The sequence below is a fragment of the Macrobrachium nipponense genome, chromosome 24 (genome assembly GCF_015104395.2).
Source record: "Macrobrachium nipponense isolate FS-2020 chromosome 24, ASM1510439v2, whole genome shotgun sequence".
Lineage (NCBI taxonomy): Eukaryota > Metazoa > Arthropoda > Malacostraca > Decapoda > Palaemonidae > Macrobrachium > Macrobrachium nipponense.
In genome coordinates, this window is record NC_061091.1 from 24,915,771 (window position 1) to 24,936,140 (window position 20,370).

Consider the following 20,370-nt stretch of genomic DNA (forward strand, 5'->3'; position numbering starts at 1 on the left):
TTGGCATCTGGGATGGGAAGGAATTCGGGGGGAGATAGAGCGGGGATTCTGTGTGCAAGTGAATCAGAAAGTATACTCGACAATCTAGAAAGAAACTTTAGCCTTAATCACAGCATTGAAAAAGTTTGAAGTGTATGTGAATAGACCTAGAAATGAAGAAATGTTAGTGTTGTCTGATCACAATCCACCATTTATCCAGCGAATGAAAAATCATAATCAAAGACTGACCATGAGTGTGGCGGAGGAGGGGAGTTGGGGTTGGTATTGGCGGGCTCGGCTGTACGTTGACAGTTGTTTGAAGCTGAGTAAGGTGGTAATGAATTGTCAGGAATGTAATGTCAGGTTCACATCATTCTTTGTGATGCAGTGCAGACTTGTGGTGAGGACTTAGTATATAACAGGGATTATATGAGAAGAAGAAGAAAGTCCGTTTATTACAAGGAGCTTAATTTCTTTCTAGCGACCATGTCAACCACAGTTAAGCTTGTGGGATGGGTTGCCCGGGTGGGTGGGGGAGAGGCAAAGTAAGCAGCTGCAGTAGGCCAGGCTGAGGAGGACAATGTTACATAGGATTCAAATCAAGGGAAACAATATAACACAGAAGGAAGAAAAGAAATGTAGGAGATCCATCTGTTATAGTTAGGATATTTCTAAGGAGGAAAGGATGCAGCAGATCCATCTGTTATACATCGGATATTTTGCTTTGAATCTTGGCTGTCAGACTATCCGTCAACTTACGTTGGCGGTGCTCTTCAAAATGGATGCGGTAAACCTTAGTTTGCATTGTCCTCAAACGTTATGTTACAAATCTCATTTGATCTACCTGTAGAAATAATGCATTTTGTTTTTGTGTGGTCTTTGTACTTTACGATTTTCCCATTCTAGATCACGATCTGCGTCTGGTGCTGATTGTATTACGTGGTACTTTTATTATAATTATTATGACAAATTATTATTTGCACCAGTTTGATTGTATTCGTAAAACTTTGATCATTTGCTGTTTCCCCTTGTGAGATGGGTTTCTTAAAAATGGTGAATTCCTTTGTTCACTGATTCTATTTCTAACTATGCCTGTGTTCAGTAAGTAAGCCAGCTTCTACTCGCCCTCAGAAAGAAAGGCTACTGTATGAACTTGAGTATTCCCCAAACTAACCATTTTCAGTAGATCACACTCCACGGACGAGTCTGAATAGAGAGAGAGTTTATTCTGACCATAACGCCGAAGATCGTATGGCCCTACGAACCTTCGATTTGCGATGACTGTAGGTACTGCGCCCTTGACTGTGAGACATTTGCTGGTCGAATGTCCCAGCCTTGGGAATTTGAGACATAGGTTCCTGTCCTTGGGGCGTGACAGAGGTCATTGCATTCTGGCTACAACTCTCGCTGAGGATTGTAATATAGAGCAGTTATACGTATATCTTTGTGTGGGAGGTGGGCCTCCTCAACAAAGTTTAAATTATACATGTGTAAAGTGTACGTATTGATGATACATTCGCACAGATATGATTATATACATATATATTTTTTTAGATATTCTTATGTGAAATTCTTTGCAAACTTATTTATTTATTTTTAGTTTTCTATTTAAATTTATTACGCCGTCAGAACCTAAATACTGCGACGCCAGTTTTAATAGACAGAATCAATGAATCAATCTCTTGAGAAAAAATCCCTCGGCCAAACAGTAGTTCAGTGAAATGTGAAGATTTCCAGGTCTCATTTTTCACCTGCAGTGCGAGTTGGCTATAAATTATAAACACAAAATTGATCTTGTTGTCATGCACAGTCATAGTTATTAATATTAGTGTTTAATTTTGTTTATGTTTTTTTTTTTTTTTTTTTTTTTTTTGGGGTTTTTTTTTTTTGGGGGGGGTGTGGGGGGGGGGGGGGGTGGCCGGGGGCCGTCTATCACAGTCCTCCAATTCGACTGGGTGGTATTTACAATGTGGGGTTCCGGGTTGCATCCTGCCTCCTTTGGAGTCCATCACTTTTCTTACTATGTGCGCCGTTTCTAGGATCACACTCTTCTGCATGAGTCTTGGAGCTACTTCAACCTCTAGTTTTTCTAGATTCCTTTTCAGGGGTCTTGGGATCCCGCCTAGTGTTCCTATGATTATTGGTACAATTTCCACTGTTATATCCCATATCTTTCTTATTTTTATTTTCAGGTCTTGATACTTATCCATTTTTCCCCTCTCTTTCTTCTTAACTCTGGTGTCCCATGGTATTGCGACATCAATGAGTGATACTTTCTTCTTGGTTTTGTCAATCAACGTCACGTCTGATCTATTTGCACGTATCACCCTATCTGTTCTGAAACCTTAGTCCCAGAGGATCTTTGCCTGATCGTTTTCTATCACTCCCTCAGGTTGGTGCTCGTACCACTTATTACTGCAAGGTAGCTGATGTTTCTTGCACAGACTCCAGTGGAGGGTTTTTGCCACTGAATCACCAATTATTATTATTATTATTATTATTATTGAAGAAACAAATCAACTGTTATGTATCCTAGGTACAGATTCCCGAAAGTTCTCTGTTTAGATTTATTTTCAAATTTTGGACCTATACAGAACTGTGGATTTGTGTTTCCATTTCAAGACTCATGATACCATGCGTATTTTTTCATTATTATTGTTAAGAAAATATTTCATCGGGGATGCTAGTAATGAACAATTTAACCGGACTACTGCCTTATAAGTGTATAATTAACAACTTAAGCAGTTTTTTCTTCTGAAATACCATCTTTAGTGGTGTTTTCTATCTGTTTAGGGCTTCAGCCAGCGTCATTCTACTTTGAACTTGGATCAGTCTCTGCGTCCCTGGCCTCAGTCCATAAACACTTGCCTGCTTTCTATGCTCCTGCTTGGACGTGACTTGAATTGATCGCTGACGATACAATACAAATTCTCTTATGAATTGTTGCCAAATCTTGTCGAATAACAACAGTAAGTGACAATGGCTGTGAGATTGAGGCAAGTTTTTTTTTCTTTAGTTTCATGTTACCTTTAAACACCTATTTATATTACTTTTTTTAAGGTTTCAATTTATATATACCTTTTAAACGCCTATTTATATAATTCTTTTATGTTTCAGATTACTATATTACTTTTTTTCAGGTTTCAGATTACTTTTAAACACCTATTTATATAAATTTTTTAAAGTTACAGATTATATTCTTTTAAACGCATATTTACATATTCTTTTTTATGTTTCAGATTACTTTTAGACACCTATCTATATTACTTTTTTTAAGGTTTCAGATTACCTTTAAACACCTATTTATATCTTGTTTAAGGTTTGAGATTATATACCTTTAAACTCCTATTTATATAATCCTTTTTTATATTTCAGATTACTTTCATACACCTATCTATATTATATACTTTTTTAAAGGTTTCAGCTTACTTTAAACACTTGTTTAGAATACTGTTTTCTTTACGCTTCAGATCCCCTTTAAACGCCTATTTATGTTTTCTTTTTTAGATACCTTTAAACAGCTATATTGACACTACGGCGACGTTAAAAATGGAAAAGATTCATTCATGTTGTGCCTGATAGCCAGTTCAAGCTGGAAATGATTTACAGTACCTGAGAAACACCACAACATTCCACGATTTGGTAGATCTACAGTACTATTCCGCGGCGGCCTAGACCGGCAGTGGCAGTTGCGGTTTTCTATGCAGTTTTACCTCCTGAACAAGAATTTAAAGTAATATTTATTCGGACGACTGTAATTAACCCCCGGGGACCAGTACTAAGCACGGCGAAATACATTGGACGCCCCAATCCCTAGTGGATGTCGTATCCGCGGTTACGTTCCTTGCAGTCCGTGCGGAATTATTCTGTAGAATTACCCACGATTTCCTTGGGAGGTATTTGTGGAACAAAGACTGACAAACGGCGTATGCTGGGAAACATTCCGTTTAGAAGGTGTCCAGTCTTTATATCTGACAGATTCTTGTGTGCATAGAGGTTTGTCAGATTGTCAGTTAAATTTATGAAGGGGTTTAGTGTTTAATTGTCCTGCAGATTACTCTGGAAGATTTAGCATTATTACGGCAGAAGGCAGTAGCATGTTCTGTGTGCCGCTGGTAATTTATAGCGAAGTTAACAGCGGTTGGGTCTGGTCACTAGTTAGGTGGTGACTACAGTAAAGACCAAGTAAATATGTATATATATATATATATATATATATATATATATATATATATATATATATATATATATATATAATATAAATACACATTCTCCCCTTGCAGTTTTCAACAAGTCCCGTGGGGATGAGGTTGCTGACTCCAAGTCCTACCCAACTGATGCTCGTGGACAGGCGTTCCTGGTGGTCATGCATCCAACTACTGACCAGACCAACGTTGGTTAACTTCGTTGACTGAATTACGAAATGCATATGGAACGTGCCACTGCTTTCAGAAGTAATAATTCTAAATTGTTCTGCTAAATGTAAAAAATCTTTCAGGTAATCTGTAGTCAGTAAATTACTAAAACCTTCAAGATGTTGAACATTCTGAGGAACCTACTATGTACGCAAGAGGATAGGATGTCTTTCTGTGTTATAGATAGACGGTTCGATTGACGGCCATCAATAAAAATAGGAAATCTTCTATTCATTGTGTGTGGCAGCAAAGACCATCTGCGAAAGGTTCTCAATACGAAAATATCTCTCGGAAAAATCATGAAATTTTATGTGGAGATTTCCAGATACTATAATTATTCACTTCCGTTAGCACTGGTTAATAAGGACATTTTGAATCTTTCTTATTACTGATGTTATCCTAATAACAGTAAGTGTTTAGAGATAATTTAAAACTTTCATAAATTATTCTTGCTTTAATCTCATTGCCATTGTCATTCAGTATTGTTATTCGACAGCAGTTATCTGAAGAGCCCTTCATATCTTGTCGCGCCAGCAGGTAAGCCATTTTTGGGGATTTCATTAGCATTGTAGAGCAATCCACAGTTGGTCCGGATATGAGTCATGGTTTGGACTTGATGGCCACGTGGACAATTGGTTGAGAGAATGTGGCCCCACTTGTGGAGGTTATCCCTCATTCTCCCACGCCACTGCGAGCCCTGTTCAGTGTTCTCCATTCCTTCCTTGGTAAGCTAGTACCCAAGGGCATTGATTCCCAGGGTTCTTGGACTGCGATAGCTTCTGGAAGTTGGTTGTATGACTTCCATTGTCTACCCTGTACTTTGTGGCATCCTTAGGTTGCAGGCTTTCAACCGTCATGAAGCTTTTTCTCGACTGGAAACGTCTCGTCACTTCTTGGTGGTGATATTGTAAGTTTCTTGTAGGTATTTCTGGGTTCTTGATTGACAGTGATGGCGGATGTGTAGTGGTGCGATACCTGCCAGTCTATAGACCAGTGGTAGCAGTGTTGGTTTGTGCAAGCCAGTGATGGGTCGACACGACTCATTCAGCTCAGCGTCCACATTGCTCGCATGGCATGATGGTTTCCAAACTGGGGAGCAGAACCCAGAAGTGGTGTAGCAAAGTGCTAGTGTTCATTTTCACAGTATGCATGAGTTTGTCCCCCACTGTGAAGTCACCAACTGCCTCATGAGGTTTTTCCTTTTTGAGAGTTTTGCCTTCAGGTTCTGTACATGCCCTCTGAATGAGAGAGTCGGATTAAGAGTGATATCCAGGTACAAACTGGGTATTGGTTGTTGTCTAGCCACCTACCCTCCCAGATTATCTCCAGCTCTCTTTGCGCAAAGGGGTTTTTAAGATGGAAAGCGTAGACTTGTGTTTTTCCTGGATTGGTATTCAGGAAATTGGATTTGTAGTAATCCGACAGTCTGAAAAGGCATTGGTAAGACAGAGTTCAGTGGTTCCAAATGACTTGTCTTGGGTTGCGAGGCAGAGATCGTTGGCGTATAAAAAATGGCGTATGTCTTTAAAATGAGGTTGGTCATTTATATAAATATTGAAGAGGGTGGGAGCAAGCACGTTTAGTTGGACAAAAAACCGTCTGTTAATCAAAAGAGACTGGATTATTTGGACTATTGTACTGCATTATAATCATTAGAAAATTAGTTCAGTCACACTCAGGCAAGATGGATAGCACTTCAGAAGATGAAGAATTGGAAAAATGTCAAGAGTTGAAGTAAGGTATGTCATGAAAAGGAGGAGATTCAAAGGAATAATTCATTTAATAAGGATATAGGCGAAAGAGGTAACTAGGAATTATAGGAACCTAATGTTACGAAGTCTAACAGGGAAGGTGTACGTAGTATTTTGTTGAGAAAGTAAAACAGCTTTTGGAAGAACTGAGAGGAAGACAGTGTGGGTTAGTAAGGATGGAAGAGGGTGAATGGATCTGTGCTTCTTGTAAGTTATGGAGGGCTTAACAATTTTGAAATAATTATGGTATATGAAGACAATTTTGTTGATTAACATTACCCTTTGAGTTCTTAGTCTGGATAATACAAGTTTACTTTAACTCAGTTTTACAGTGTTATCCATTAATACCGTAATGCCAAGGCCTCCGTGCGGCAAGTTAGTCCTACGAGCTGCAGGAACTACTTTATCAACAGCACCAAGTCAGAATTTGCAAGTTGCAGCATTTCGGTAATAGGTTATCACTGTCTTAAGCGGAAACCTTTGTACACTGTATTGGCAGGAAAATGAGTTACTAATCTTAAAGTATCATAGATTCTGTCTGTTAAGCATAAAGATTGAGTGACTTTCGATCTGCCTAGACATTCTCTTCAGAATTCTAATTTTGGTGTTATTTTCGCTTTTCGTGATGCAGGCAGATTTTTTCAAGAGGCTGGTCCGTGCTTTTCTCTCTTGAGAATGAGTCTGTGCATCCTTTCGTGAAAGCAATATGGTGTACTCTCATCTGAGTGACAACAGATTTTGTGGTGAAGGCCATTGCTAAGTCTCTCCCATATGACTGAATCGGTATTATTCTCCTTTCGGAGTGATACTGTACTGTACTGTACCCTTTCTCCTTTGAACCTCAACGAGTATATTTCCATTTGAAGGAATTCATTATCTTTCTCCTTTGAGTGTTAGTCTCTTTGACACTCAATCAGCAGAATTTCCCTCCAAAGTGATTGTATTCATTCTCCACTCAGATTGAAAATCTGTGCAAGCCAGTCACTTGTAATATTACAATAAATCAATTTTTCAACGAGAAACGAATAAAAGTAATAATAATCTTACTATATTATAATGGGCGTTCTGTCTGTCCGTCTGTCTGTCATTCAATCATGGCCAAAGGACTGGTCCAATGGGCATGAAACTTGGCAGGGTTATAATGTGTTTTCATACTACCTCCCCAGCCCACCTCCGAAGGGGGTGAGAAGGGATTCCCTGAAACGGAGCTGGTTCTGCCCTTAGACTTGTGTACTTTACGAATTTATCATAAAATAATGGTTAAAAAAACACCAGAGAGTCACTTATAACAGCAGATGAATATGCTTTTAGTAAGGGCTGGTAAATTGCAAATTGCTAGTAATGGCTGGTGTAAATTGCAAAATTGCTGGTAATAATAATCAATAATAATAATAATAATAATAATAATAATAATAATGCATTCCCAACAGATTCCTGTTGTAAGAAGAGGAAACGATGCTTGGGAAACCTTCCATATCAATGTACATTATGCTCAGAAAACATTCAAATAGGAGGTTGGTTTGGCAAGGAGGTGTCAAAAGCCAGTGTTACTTTTTTCTTTAAGTAGACAAAATCTATTTAAGGTTCACTTTGTGAACGTTCTGTTAACCATTCCGTAACCCTACCAGAAAGTTGAAACCCATGCTAAGGGACTTCCTTTAGCATGGGTTTACATATGACGCAAATGGTTTAGTCAGGTTAGTTTGTCATTTCTGCCACCTCGATGCAATACGTCAACATTGGACAAGGCTGCGGCGCTTTGCGTAAATCTGTGTGTGTGTGTGTGTGTGTGTTGATGTGCGTTTGTATGTATAGTATTAATTATTTACAAGTATATCATCATATGAAATTATTCTTAAATATTTCTTCTCTCTCTCTCTCTCTCTCTCTCTCAGCGTTGATGTCTTTGGAACGTATGCACGCACACGTGTGTGTGTGTGTGTAAATATATACATATATAGCAGGTCAGTGAATACACATATAAAACCTCCAGGGGATGTCCATGATACAACGATTAAAACATCAATTTATTCTAAGAAACGTTTCGCACGTGAAATTCTCTGTGCATCATCAGTCTGTGAAAGATAGAGACACATTTATAAATAACAAACAATAAAAGTGTAAACAGGAATTCACATATATTAAAAATAGTCTTAAAATTACATAAAAGAACAAAGTAAAAATGAAAAAACAGGTTAAAAAGAGACTGCTTAAACACCAACCGTTCATTGTGAGGAGAGAAGATGGAATGAACTACAAGTTAAAAGTAACGACTTCAACTATGCCAGGTACAGAGTTGCTGAGGACGTGTTACTGTTAAGAGAGGGAACAAGCCTCTTGATATATAAAGACTCAAGGGTGGTTAAATGGTCAGGATGTTTGACATGGTCTATTATGGAAAACTGTTCTTTTTGTATTTCAATTTTGCAATTAAAAGCATGATTTCTGATGTTGGAAAATTCAGGTTGCTTTATTCTCTGACCAGTGCGAAAGCTGAAGCCCAAGTGAGAGCAATATCTGACCCTCTCTTAACAGTAACACGTCCTCAGCAACTCTGTACCTGGCATAGTTGAAGTCGTTACTTTTAACTTGTCGTAGTTCATTCCATCTTCTCTCCTCACAATGAACGGTTGGTGTTTAAGCAGTCTCTTTTTAACCTGTTTTTTCATTTTTACTTTGTTCTTTTATGTAATTTTAAGACTATTTTTAATATATGTGAATTCCTGTTTACACTTTTATTGTTTGTTATTTATAAATGTGTCTCTATCTTTCACAGACTGATGATGCACAGAGAATTTCATGTGCGAAACGTTTCTTAGAATAAATTGATGTTTTAATCGTTGTATCATGGACATCCCCTGGAGGTTTTATACACACATATATATATATATATATATATATATCTATATTATCATATATTTATAATATATATATATCATATATATATTCTATATATATATATATATATATATATATATATTTTATATAATATATACTATAAAGATATATACATATATATACATATATATTCTTTTCTCTTCTTCATTTTAGGACAGTCAGCGCAGCTTCGCAGTGCAATCATTACGACAGTGATCAAGTAGAAAACGTTTTGTCAGTATGTAAATTAAAAAAAACTTCAGTCGGTACATGACACGAATCAAAGTTAGTGGACGAAAAGAAAACCTCTTTTGAGCCTACCTTTGGATGCTCCCAGAGGGCGCTCTCCCCAGGGAGAGGCTCTTTCTCGAAGACGTCCAACATGGCGTGTGAGATCCACCCGACGTCAAGGGCCTTGAGTAGGTCGCCCTCGCTTATGAGATCGCCCCGCCCCACGTTGATGAGAACCGGGCTCCTCCTTCAGGAAGAATAAATGGTGGGTTTCAGTGGTGTGCGACTTCTTTCTTTCTCTCATCAAGTCTCCAGTGAGAAGCCCTTATGGACAGAGTCGGCCTACAGACTCAAAACCCAAGAGGCCTCCATAGGGGAGGCAGCTTATTGGAAAAGGTGAAAAAGAAATAGATAATAACAAAAGGGTATATATAATAAAACCGATACACCTAAACCCCATAGTGGGGTAGTGCCGTCAGTGCGCCTCATGCGGTGCACTGTAGGCATTACTTAAGGTTCTTGACAGCGTCCCTTCGGCCCTTACTTACAACCCATTTCATTCCTTTCACTGTACCTCCGTCCATATTTTCTTCCTTATATCTTTCTGTCTAACCTTTCCTAACAATTGGATATCTTTCAAACCTATCTAATTTCAATTTCCTTTTCAGCGCTGAATGACCTCACAGGTCCCAGCGCTTGACTGTTGGCCTAAATTCTATCTCCCATTCCATTTTGACACACCTGAAATTCAGGAGAGATCAGAAGAGTTAGGAGTGAATTCGCTCCTCGCTGGAATATTCGGAGATCAGTAGATTCTACGACTACAGTAGGCAAACTACTCCACAGGATAAAATGCCCAGCAAATACCCGTATCCTGCAGCTTGACACACCTTTTATTTTTCCCTGTGAGTTGCTTGTTCATAATCCAGGCTATAATAGATTCACATCAACCGTGCATTTGATCTCTAGGCCAGTCCCTGACGACGCTCCTGATTGGCTGTTGATAAGCCAATCACAGGACTGGAAACTCTCGGTCACTCTCGAGAGTTCACATGGGTAGGATCTATGTTCCACCTCTCCTGAAGTATACGCCTTTCAGAAGAGGTGGAACATACATCCTGCCTATGTGAATTCTCGAGAGAGACTGAGAGTTTCCAGCCCTGTGATTGGCATATCAACAGCCAACCAGGAGCGTCGTCAGGGACTGACCTAGACATCAAATGCACGGTTGATGTGACTCTACTATGGCGGAGAGATAACACGCATGCTAATTCTACACAGCCATTGGAATGTATAGTGGAAGAGGCGTGTATTTACTTAGCGTGTTTGAGGACATCTTTCCCCAGCAGACCCTTTGTCTCGGGCGTTGATGGAAGGACGGCCACGATGTAGTCTATTTCACCCAGTAAGGAGGGCAGTTGGTCACCATGCCTGGAAGATAAAATTATTATTATTGTTGTTGTTGTTGTGTAATAAAAGATTTTATTATTATTATTATTATTATTATTATTATTATATTATTATTATTATTCTTATTATTATTATTATTGTGTAATGAATATCTACAATTATATAGTACACTATATTACTATGTAAGATACAAAAGTACAAAAACTAAGAGTTTCGCCTCATCAGTGGTTTATTATTTTTTCTTTGCTATTATATTATTATTAAAACAGACGAGAAAGAGGGATCTTGTGGGAGAAAGTCTATTCGAGATGAGTGCGTGCGTGCGCGCGTGTATAGGACAGACAAAATATAATGTGCTCGTGAGAATGGATGGGAGGAAAATGTTTGCCTAAATGTTGATGAATTTTATTATGATTGGAAAACTTTTGCCGAGATTTTGATGTATGTTTATGACAGGGAAATGTTCATGAAAATGTTTGAATGCTAACCATATATATATATATATATATATATTATATATATATATATATATATATATATATGTATGTATGTATATACATATATATATATATATATATATATATCTATATATATATGTAGATATATATATATATTATATATATATATATATATATATATATATATAGTATATATATATTATTATATATATTATATATATATATATATATATATATATATATATTATATATATATATATATATATATATATATATATATATATATAATAATATTAATGCGCATACATTTTCATAATGCTAAAAAGTATTTACAAATATCTCTTGTATTATTCAAGAGGAGATCATTTCTTTTAAAGAATTACTATTTATTTTTATGATGAAAAATAATTTTGTCTTTACACCAAAATAATTATGAAAACGTTGTTTTTTTAATAATGTCAAATTAAATGACTGATTATTTACATAACAAAAGGTTTAATACGTCAATATCATTTTTATCATTACATCGTTCTAGGTTTTAAGATGTTAATATCATTTTTATCATTAGTTCATTCTTGGTTTTTTAATAAGATGTTCAATCTCTTTACCAGAACTTATCGATGAGCGGTGATCTCTCTGCTGGTCCTTTGGGTCTTTTAGAGAACCCGTGTACCCGACTCCCAAAGTGCTTCAAAGACGCAGCCACTGACGAAGAAGAAGAAGAAGAAGAAAAGTAAACGTAAGTAGGAAACATTAAGTGTATTTATAGGATTCCTATTGTTATGTTGTCATTTCATTTAGTGAATTATTTTCTTTCATGAACAGTGATTCATTTTATTTATAGAATTCCTATCGTTATGTCGATATTTCATTTAATGAATCATCATCTCTCATGAACAGTTATTTTACTTAGGGAATTCCTATTGTTATGTTGTCATTTCATTTAATGAATGATTTTCTGTCATGAATAGTTATTTCATTTAGTGAATTCCTATTGGTATGATGTCATTTCATTCTATGAACAGCTCATCCTTCAACCAAACTTGACATTAATGTTAGAACTGACTGGACAACTTTGGTAATGTTGTATGACAGAAAGGTCTAGTTTAGAGGTCATTGTGTGGAAAACAGGAATTTTACTAAATATAGATAAAAGGAACATGTGACAATTTTGCTAACGGAAAATAAGTTTTTTAAGTATTTTGTAATTTAGAAATTCAGAAACATGAGGCTGCAGTTTTACGTATACATAGGGATTTTTATGTCGTGATTCGTGTATTGAAGGGATATTGTGTTGTAATATAATAAAATACTCTTGCGCCTTCGTAATAGAATACCACAGATATTGCGCAGTTTTATAAACAAGAGATATTATATGGTAGTCCTTTTACAGACTGAGGATATGATGTAGTTACGTAGTTTTTATGAAAGAATGGTAAAGCGAATATATATCCATGCATTAAGCTACAAATGTCCTTTAATATCTAATTCGCTCTACCTGGGAATTAAAATATTTTCCTATATGGTAACCGAAGGGGAATTTTTTAGATGATAAGAAGTTCGTCGTCTCATGGCCGCTGACCACGGAACCAAGAATTCAGGACGTTCTTGGTTCCGTGGTTCGCGCCCATGAGCCGACGAATTTCTTATCAACTAAAAAATTCCCTTTCGGTTAACATATATGAAAATACATTAATTCCGAGATAGAGAGAATTAGATATTAAAGGATATTTGTAGCATAATGCGTATATATGAATCATGGTGATGTGATAAAATATATATATATATATAATACAAATATTTATGTAATATATATATGTATATATATATAATTTTATATAATATATATTATATATATAATATATATTTATATTTATATATAATATTATATATTTATTATATAATAGTTATATATATATATAGAGAGAGAGAGAGAGAGAGAGAGAGAGAAGAGAGAGAGAGAGAGAGAGAGATTTCTTATATATATATATATATATATATATATATATATATATATATGTGTGTGTGTGTGTGTGTGTGTGTGTGCGTGTGCATTATGTATATACGTACATATATACGCAAAATCATACACCTTTTTTCCCTCATGTGGTCTCCCACTCTCTCTCTCTCTCTCTCTCTCTCTCTCTCTCTCTCTCTCTCTCTCTCTCTCTCTCCTCGTCTACTTACTTTCCAGTGCCATGGGGCCAAGCCCAAGGAAGCCTACGGTGATCTGACTGAGACTCCGATACAAAGTGAATTTGTTCCTCTGTTCGTACTTCCTCCGAAGCTGAAAAGGAATCTGTGAGTTGGGAGGAGCAATTGCGTTGTTCTCCATAAGGAAGGAGCTCAGCTTAGATAAGGATAGAATAAACCCAGTTGCCCAACTTTGTGAAAAGGGGGTTGCCTTTTGAAGTGGAATGGAATATAGAGTTTAGGCCAAAGGCCGTGCACTGGGACCTACGAGGTCATTCAGCGCTGAAAACGAAATTGACAGTATAGGTAGGTTTGAAAGGTGTGACAGGAGAGAGTGGATAGCAAGATGGGAGAAAGATAAGATGGATAGAGGTATAATTTATAATTAAAGGAATGAAAGGGGTTGCAGCTAGGGGCCGAAGGGACGCTGCAAAGACCCTTTAGTAATGCTCACAGTGCACCCCTTGAAGTGTACTGACGGTACTACCTCCCTACGGAGCCATTTGAGGAGGAAGGTGGGAAACTAAAATTCAAAGAAAAAAAACAGCCATTCACGTTCTTTAAACTATCTATTTTAAGCTTCTGGGGATATGAGTTGGTGTGGAATAAAGGTGAGTGTTGTCAGTAACATCTCAGGCCTCAGAGATGAAGTGAATCAGAATGGAATTTTGAATCTAGAATGAATCAAGGAGTACTGATTGAAGTCTCTGGAATTAGACAGAAATCACGAATTTAGAGTTAATTGTGGGATATAGAATGAACTGTCTGGAACAAGAACGAAAAGGTGAATTTGGAATGAATGGTAAGATATCGATTGAACCCTCAGGAACTGAAATAAAATGTTGAATACATTAAACATTCGAATTGTAGAATGTTGAAGGCCAGTCTGGGATGAGAATGAAATTTGGAGTGAATTCTGAAATATTGACTTAGCTCTGTGGCGTTAAAGTGAAATGTTGAATGCAGAGTGTATTTTGGGATATTGAATGAACTCTAGAACTGGAATGAAATGTTGAATGTAGAATGAATAGTGGGATGTTAAGGAGCTCCCTGAAATTAGAATGAAATGTAGAATGAATGGGGGGATACTGGATAAACTCTCTGGAATTAGAATGAAAATTTGAATGTAGAATGAATACTAAGATATTGAAAGAGCTCAGGAATTAAAATAAAGCACAGAATACATTGAACATTTCAGTTGTGGAATATTGAAGAGATAGTCTGAGAACTGAGATCAGAATAAAATGCTGAATGTAGGATAACTTGTGGATTGTTCCTAAACGACATACAATCCTTTTGGTCCTTTACATAAGGAAGAAAGGAAGTAATTCCTTATGTAAAGGACCTCAGGTTTGTATAGTTAGGGAAAATACAATTTACTTTCAAAAATTGTGATTTGTTCCTACACGATATACAAACCCTTGGTCCTTTACATAAGGAATTACCTTCTTTCTTTCTTTCTTTCTTTCTTCCTTATGGAAAGGTCCTCAGGTTTGTATAGGGAAAAATACAATTTACTTTAAAAAATTGAGATATTTTGAATGATATAGTAGGATATTGAATCAATTCCGTGGAAATAGAATGAAACGTTCAATACAGAATGAACAGTGGAATATTGCCAAAAGTCTGGTATTCGAATGAAATCTTGAACCATGAATGAATAGCGGATGACTGCATGAAATGCGATGAAAATGAAACCCTCAGATGACCGACTGAATCCCCGTTTTCTGTATTCTGACCTGGTTCTCCCGAAGTAGGTGCCACGACCTCTCGTGGCAGATGACCTGACCGATGACGTGCTCGGCCATGAGGCGCCCGATCCCCTTGGAGACGTTGCGCGTCATGACGTAAGAAGGCGCAGGCTGATGGAAGGGGAAAATTATATGCTAGCTGTGTTCGTAACTCGTAGGTATATGCATATGATGTATATACATAATAAATACATATTATGCATAATATATATTATATATATATAAATATTATATATACATATATATGTACGTATATATTATATTTATATATAATATTATTATTATATATATATATAACATATATATATATTATATATATCTATATATACATATATATATATACAATATAATATTTTTTTTTATTTTATATTAATATATATAGTAATTATTATATAGATATATATATATATATAGATCAATATATATATATATATATATATATATATTTATTATATTATATATATATCATATATATATTATATATATATACAATTTATATATACAGGATATATTACGTATATATTAATATTTATATAATATATCGTATCTCTATATATATATATTATATAATATATAATATATTAGATTTATATATACATAAATATTATATATACATATATATGTATATATTATATTTATATATATATATATATATATATATATATAGATATATATATATATATAATAGATATATATATATATATATATATATATATATATATATATATATCTATATATATATATATATTACTTGTTCATATATATATTATATATATGAACAACCTTCTCTTTACCTTATCCTTCCGAAGAGTGCGGAGTATGTGGCCGGGTCCGGTGTCGCAGAGTTGCGCCCATTTCAGTTTGGGCAAGTCTTGAGTGACCTGGAACCAAGAATCCCACGTGAAAATAAAAAGAACGAAGTAGCCTCTAGTTGTTAAGTACGAGACTTGTTAATTGCTCCTATTGATGGAAAACCAGTTACTACTTTCTGTAGGAAGAGAACACTAAGAGATAAGAATAAGGACTTGTTTTAATTGGTTTGTCCTCAAGATTCTCACACAGCGCCTCAGCGGCGTGGTTGGTATGGTATCAGCGTCCCACCTCGGTGGTCGCTGGTTCGATTCTCGGCCATTCAATTCAGGAGTGAGAGATGTGTATTTCTGGTGATAGAAGTTCACTCTCGACGTGGTTCGGAAGTCACGTAAAGCCGTTGATCCCGTTGCTGAATAACCACTGGTTCCATGCAACGTAAAAACACCATACAAACAAAATACAAACAAGCAATCAAGATTCTCACCTCCACAGAAAAACACATTTTTAAATATATATACATACATATATATTTATATGTATTTATGTATTTTAATGCACTTTCTATATATATATATATATATATATATATATATATATGTATATATATATATATAATATATATATATATATATATATATATATATATATTATATATATATATATATATATATATTATATAATGTGTGTGTGTTTGTTAAAATACATTCACTCTACCAACTCCTGTAATCAGACGAATCAAGATAAAAAGGACCACAGGAAAAAAAGTCACATTAATCTTTTCAAGATAGTGGCCCTCAAGGGTTTGAACCCGGTATGTATCCATGTATCCACCTTTGCGGCGTGTTTAGTACAAGCACGGTGGGGATTAACGTAAAACATCAATAAAAGACTGCAAAAATCATAAAGATAATGACCCCAAAGAAATATGAATTTTTCCCTGTGACTTTATTACCGGCCATCATAAATTAAACACGACTCCACGTACCTGCATTAGAGTGAAACTGTACAGCACGAGAATGTCTGCTTCTTGCATCACAGACAGCTCACTGGCAGTGACTTTGCGACGCAAGTGTTCAGAGGCATCTCCTGTTATCTCAGACGTTTCTGTGTGTATATATGAACAATTAATTGTTTAATCTGCTCTCGAGAAAATTGAACGAGAAGAGACAAATGATTCAGAGGTACAGTCAGCCAACGAAGAATTGGCGTAGTATCTTAATTCATTGTTCGTTTTGGAAATATTGCCAGATTATTTACGTAACAATAAATAATATTTCTTTTCAAAGGTGCAATACTTGAAATAAATTACATTAGAATTAAGTAGATTTATTCAACATATCAAAGATAATTATTTTGCAAAGTAAGGAAAATATATACCGACGCGTCCATGAATTTCAATTTTATTTTCAACTCTAGCTTCTAAACAGCATAAGCATTTTGAAGTTGGCTTTGCTGCCGCTCGAGTCTTGACCCAACATATCGTACTGTACTAGGGTGTCGTAATTTCGTCTCCTACAAAGCTAGGTATATCTTAGTTTTACCAGACCACTGGGCTGATTAACAGCTCTCCTAGGGCTGGCCCGAAGGATTAGATATTTTTACGGGGCTAGGAACCAATTGGTCACCTAGCAACGGTACCTACAGCTTATTTTGGGATGCGAACCACACTATATCGAGAAATGGATTTCTTCACCAGAAATAAATTCCTCTGATTCCGCATTGGCTGAGCCAGGATTCGAACTTCGGACCACAGGATTGGCAGGCAAGCGCGAAAACCAGTTGTCCAGGGAGGAACTTTCGTCTCCTACAGCCGATAACTAATACATTAGGGCGTCAATATTCTTTAATAGCAATGTGCACTTAAGCTAATTTTGCCCTTTAATCAATAAAATAATTTGCATGACACATTTAATGGGGTGAAACCCAAAACAAAAACTATGCAAAGAACTTAGTTGACTGCTTATTTATCAGGCGAAAGGGAGACTTCAAGTAAAAAAGCCAAAGAAATTAATGGAAGGATTCAGACGTTAAAACAAAGACTCAAAAATAAAGAAGTTTCAAAATTTGAATTCTTATGTGGCATTAGTTATATTATCAGATACTGATTAAATATATGTGTAATGTTCTAACTAAACCCTAACTGGATAAGTTTTGATATTGGTGTTACCACATACGAATTCCTTATCAATGTTTTATGAATTTTAAATAAAGTATATCACATTTTTTGCTCGCTTTTTTGTGCACTAGCTATTTTGGAACTAGCTGTCTTGGACCAGCTATTTTGGTACACTGGCTATTTTGGTATGCTAGTTATTTTGGAATTAGCTCTTTTGGACCAGCTATTTTGGAATTAGCTCTTTTGGACCAGCTATCTTGGAACTAGCTATTTTGGAACTAGCTGTTTAGTCGCATAATCATTTACTGGGCCTAAATTTGACTAATGATTTTCACACATAATAGGTCTATTTTCAGCAGTATACACTCTTAGATACGTAATGTGAATGAATATTTAAATCGACAATATCTATATTAATCTGCTTTATTTTATCATTACCGTTCTTTTTTTATTGACCATGTCCTCTTTTTTTCTTATCCTTTTCATAATTGCTTAACATAATTTACTCAGACCTAGCTATTCCAAGTCAAAAAGTCGAAAAAATCAAACGAATATAATTAAGTCTTTTTTTTATCGAGTTCATTGCATATCATCCTGTTTCATCTGGACACGTTGGAAAGCTGTGGGAGTCAAAACTGACGAATACATTAAGAAAGCCTTACTTTAATAAAAGCTTTCGTGGGTTGATCTTTCTGTAGCTATTCATTTCTTCTAAATATAAATGAATTAACATTAGTTTTACATTAAGGACTATGTTTGTACGATACTACTAGTGATAAGTGTCTCCTATCTATTTGGTAATTTATATCAGTGGTTGTGATATGACGTTTTTTATCACTTCGCTTTGTTCACGTCAATTTTGTTGTATGGAAAATCATTTTACACAAGTACATAACATGAAGCTCTAAAGATATCAGTGACTGTGTTTAACATCATTACATAAGATTTCTTCCATCTTTGAAAAAAAAAGTAGCTTAATAAGGCATGAATTATGCGTCAGGCAGGCAAACCAAACATTATGAAACTCTGCCACCACTTGTTTGAGCATGTGTACATCGACAAACATAAACGCACGTTAACAGCAACAGAAGTCAGAAAACCAGTTAGACGAGTTTATACGATTCTTTAAAGTACCATCACATCATCCCTTTGCAGCCGCGAGCACCACCTTCATCAGTAGTCAAGAAGAGAGTTCCACGGTGCATCGTTACTCGTGGACAGATGAAATGAAACCGCCTTCAGAGTTCAGTCTCGGTGTTCTCGCTTCAGTGGCGTCAGTTTCAAGGGAAGTTCATGCAGTATATACGACATTTGGGCAACTTTCAAATTTATCATATTAGATTAACACTTAATTACCGCTGATGATGTGTCGATAGTGCGGCTGTGGTTTGATTTATGGTGTTTGAAATATCTAACACTTGTATCGCATCAGATAGGGTTAGAATCACAGAGCGTCAATGGTTAAAATTCAACTAGAACTACCCGTCCCTTACCCAGAGATGCATTCCTAATATCAGCGTCGGGTAAAGCCTCCTTCAAGGCTTCGAAAAGGCCCGGCACTGTCTGGTAGACCACGATAACAGCCGCGTTCTTTCGCCTCGACATCTTGGAAGAAACTGAGTGACATCGTACGTACTCAGACAGTTGCCAGTTATGCAATGGAACTCTGGAGAGATGTTCATCAAGCTATGTAAGCTTTTTATCTTGACATTGTAAGTGCTCAACACTTAGCGGCATGAATTCCCAGCTAGTAGCTTTTATTTTATTTTATCTTTTTACTGATAAATAAGGATAGACATTGACCCTTTCTATCTTTACTTCATATTATTTAAACATGTAGGTAGATTTTTATTTCATTTTTTTAGACGAGAGGGTAAAAGAATCAAAACTTTTCAACAACAGTCGATACTCATTTAATTTGATGATGAAAAACTTAAATGGTACTTGAATAATTTCACGTTGAAAAAAGTAACGTGGGTCTTTTACAACAAGTTTATAGTTATTACAATAAGTTAGATAAATATACTGACATAGAATAAAATGTTATACACACACCACACACACACACACACACACACACACATATATATATATATATATATATATATATATATATATATATATATACATATGTGTGTGTGCGTCAATAGAAAATGTCATTTCAAAAATGTTACGAAAGAATGTTCATTAGGCCGTTTCAAAAGAAGTCTTTATACATATTTTTGACAGCTTCAGTCATCTCATCATTGACTGTGTACTGGCCACACCCACCATATCTTTTTACTTCCTCTGACACAGCTATGAGAGCAATAATTGGTGGCAGTTGTATATAATTTATCAGCTTTGTCTTTATAAGATTTAACTTACTGAAGACTT

At 35.7% G+C, this 20,370-nt stretch overlaps 1 protein-coding gene across 2 annotated transcripts; it reads right to left on the reverse strand.

The window, feature by feature from the left end:
- Window positions 1-1,268: 1,268 nt before the first annotated feature.
- LOC135205529 (glyoxylate/hydroxypyruvate reductase A-like) lies at window positions 1,269-19,650 on the reverse strand. Of its 2 annotated transcripts, none has more exons than XM_064236280.1 (9): window positions 19,488-19,649; window positions 16,864-16,982; window positions 15,860-15,946; window positions 15,054-15,176; window positions 13,309-13,408; window positions 11,730-11,826; window positions 10,571-10,684; window positions 9,344-9,500; window positions 1,269-1,386 (listed from the first exon to the last, which is right to left on the reverse strand). In XM_064236280.1, the coding sequence occupies exons 1-9, from the start codon at window positions 19,597-19,599 to the stop codon at window positions 1,375-1,377; spliced, it is 921 nt and encodes a 306-aa protein (XP_064092350.1). In that variant the 5' UTR covers window positions 19,600-19,649; the 3' UTR covers window positions 1,269-1,374. The 2 variants fall into 2 exon arrangements, with proteins under 2 accessions (XP_064092350.1, XP_064092349.1); XM_064236279.1 differs by lacking the exon at window positions 1,269-1,386 and adding an exon at window positions 4,969-5,820 and having other exon boundaries at window positions 19,488-19,650.
- Window positions 19,651-20,370: the final 720 nt, after the last annotated feature.

What these genes read in the sequence shown, in the direction of transcription:
- LOC135205529 (XM_064236279.1), bottom strand. Translation starts at nt 19,599, where the DNA reads ATGTCGAGGCGAAAGAACGCGGCTGTTATCGTGGTCTACCAGACAGTG. An exon ending in GCACTCTTCGGAAGGATAAG is followed by an intron (nt 15,177 to 15,859) that starts GTAAAGAGAAGG and finishes CCCTTCCATCAG; the next exon opens with CCTGCGCCTTCTTACGTCAT. An exon ending in TGGCCCCATGGCACTGGAAA is followed by an intron (nt 11,827 to 13,308) that starts GTAAGTAGACGA and finishes CTTCTTCGTCAG; the next exon opens with TGGCTGCGTCTTTGAAGCAC.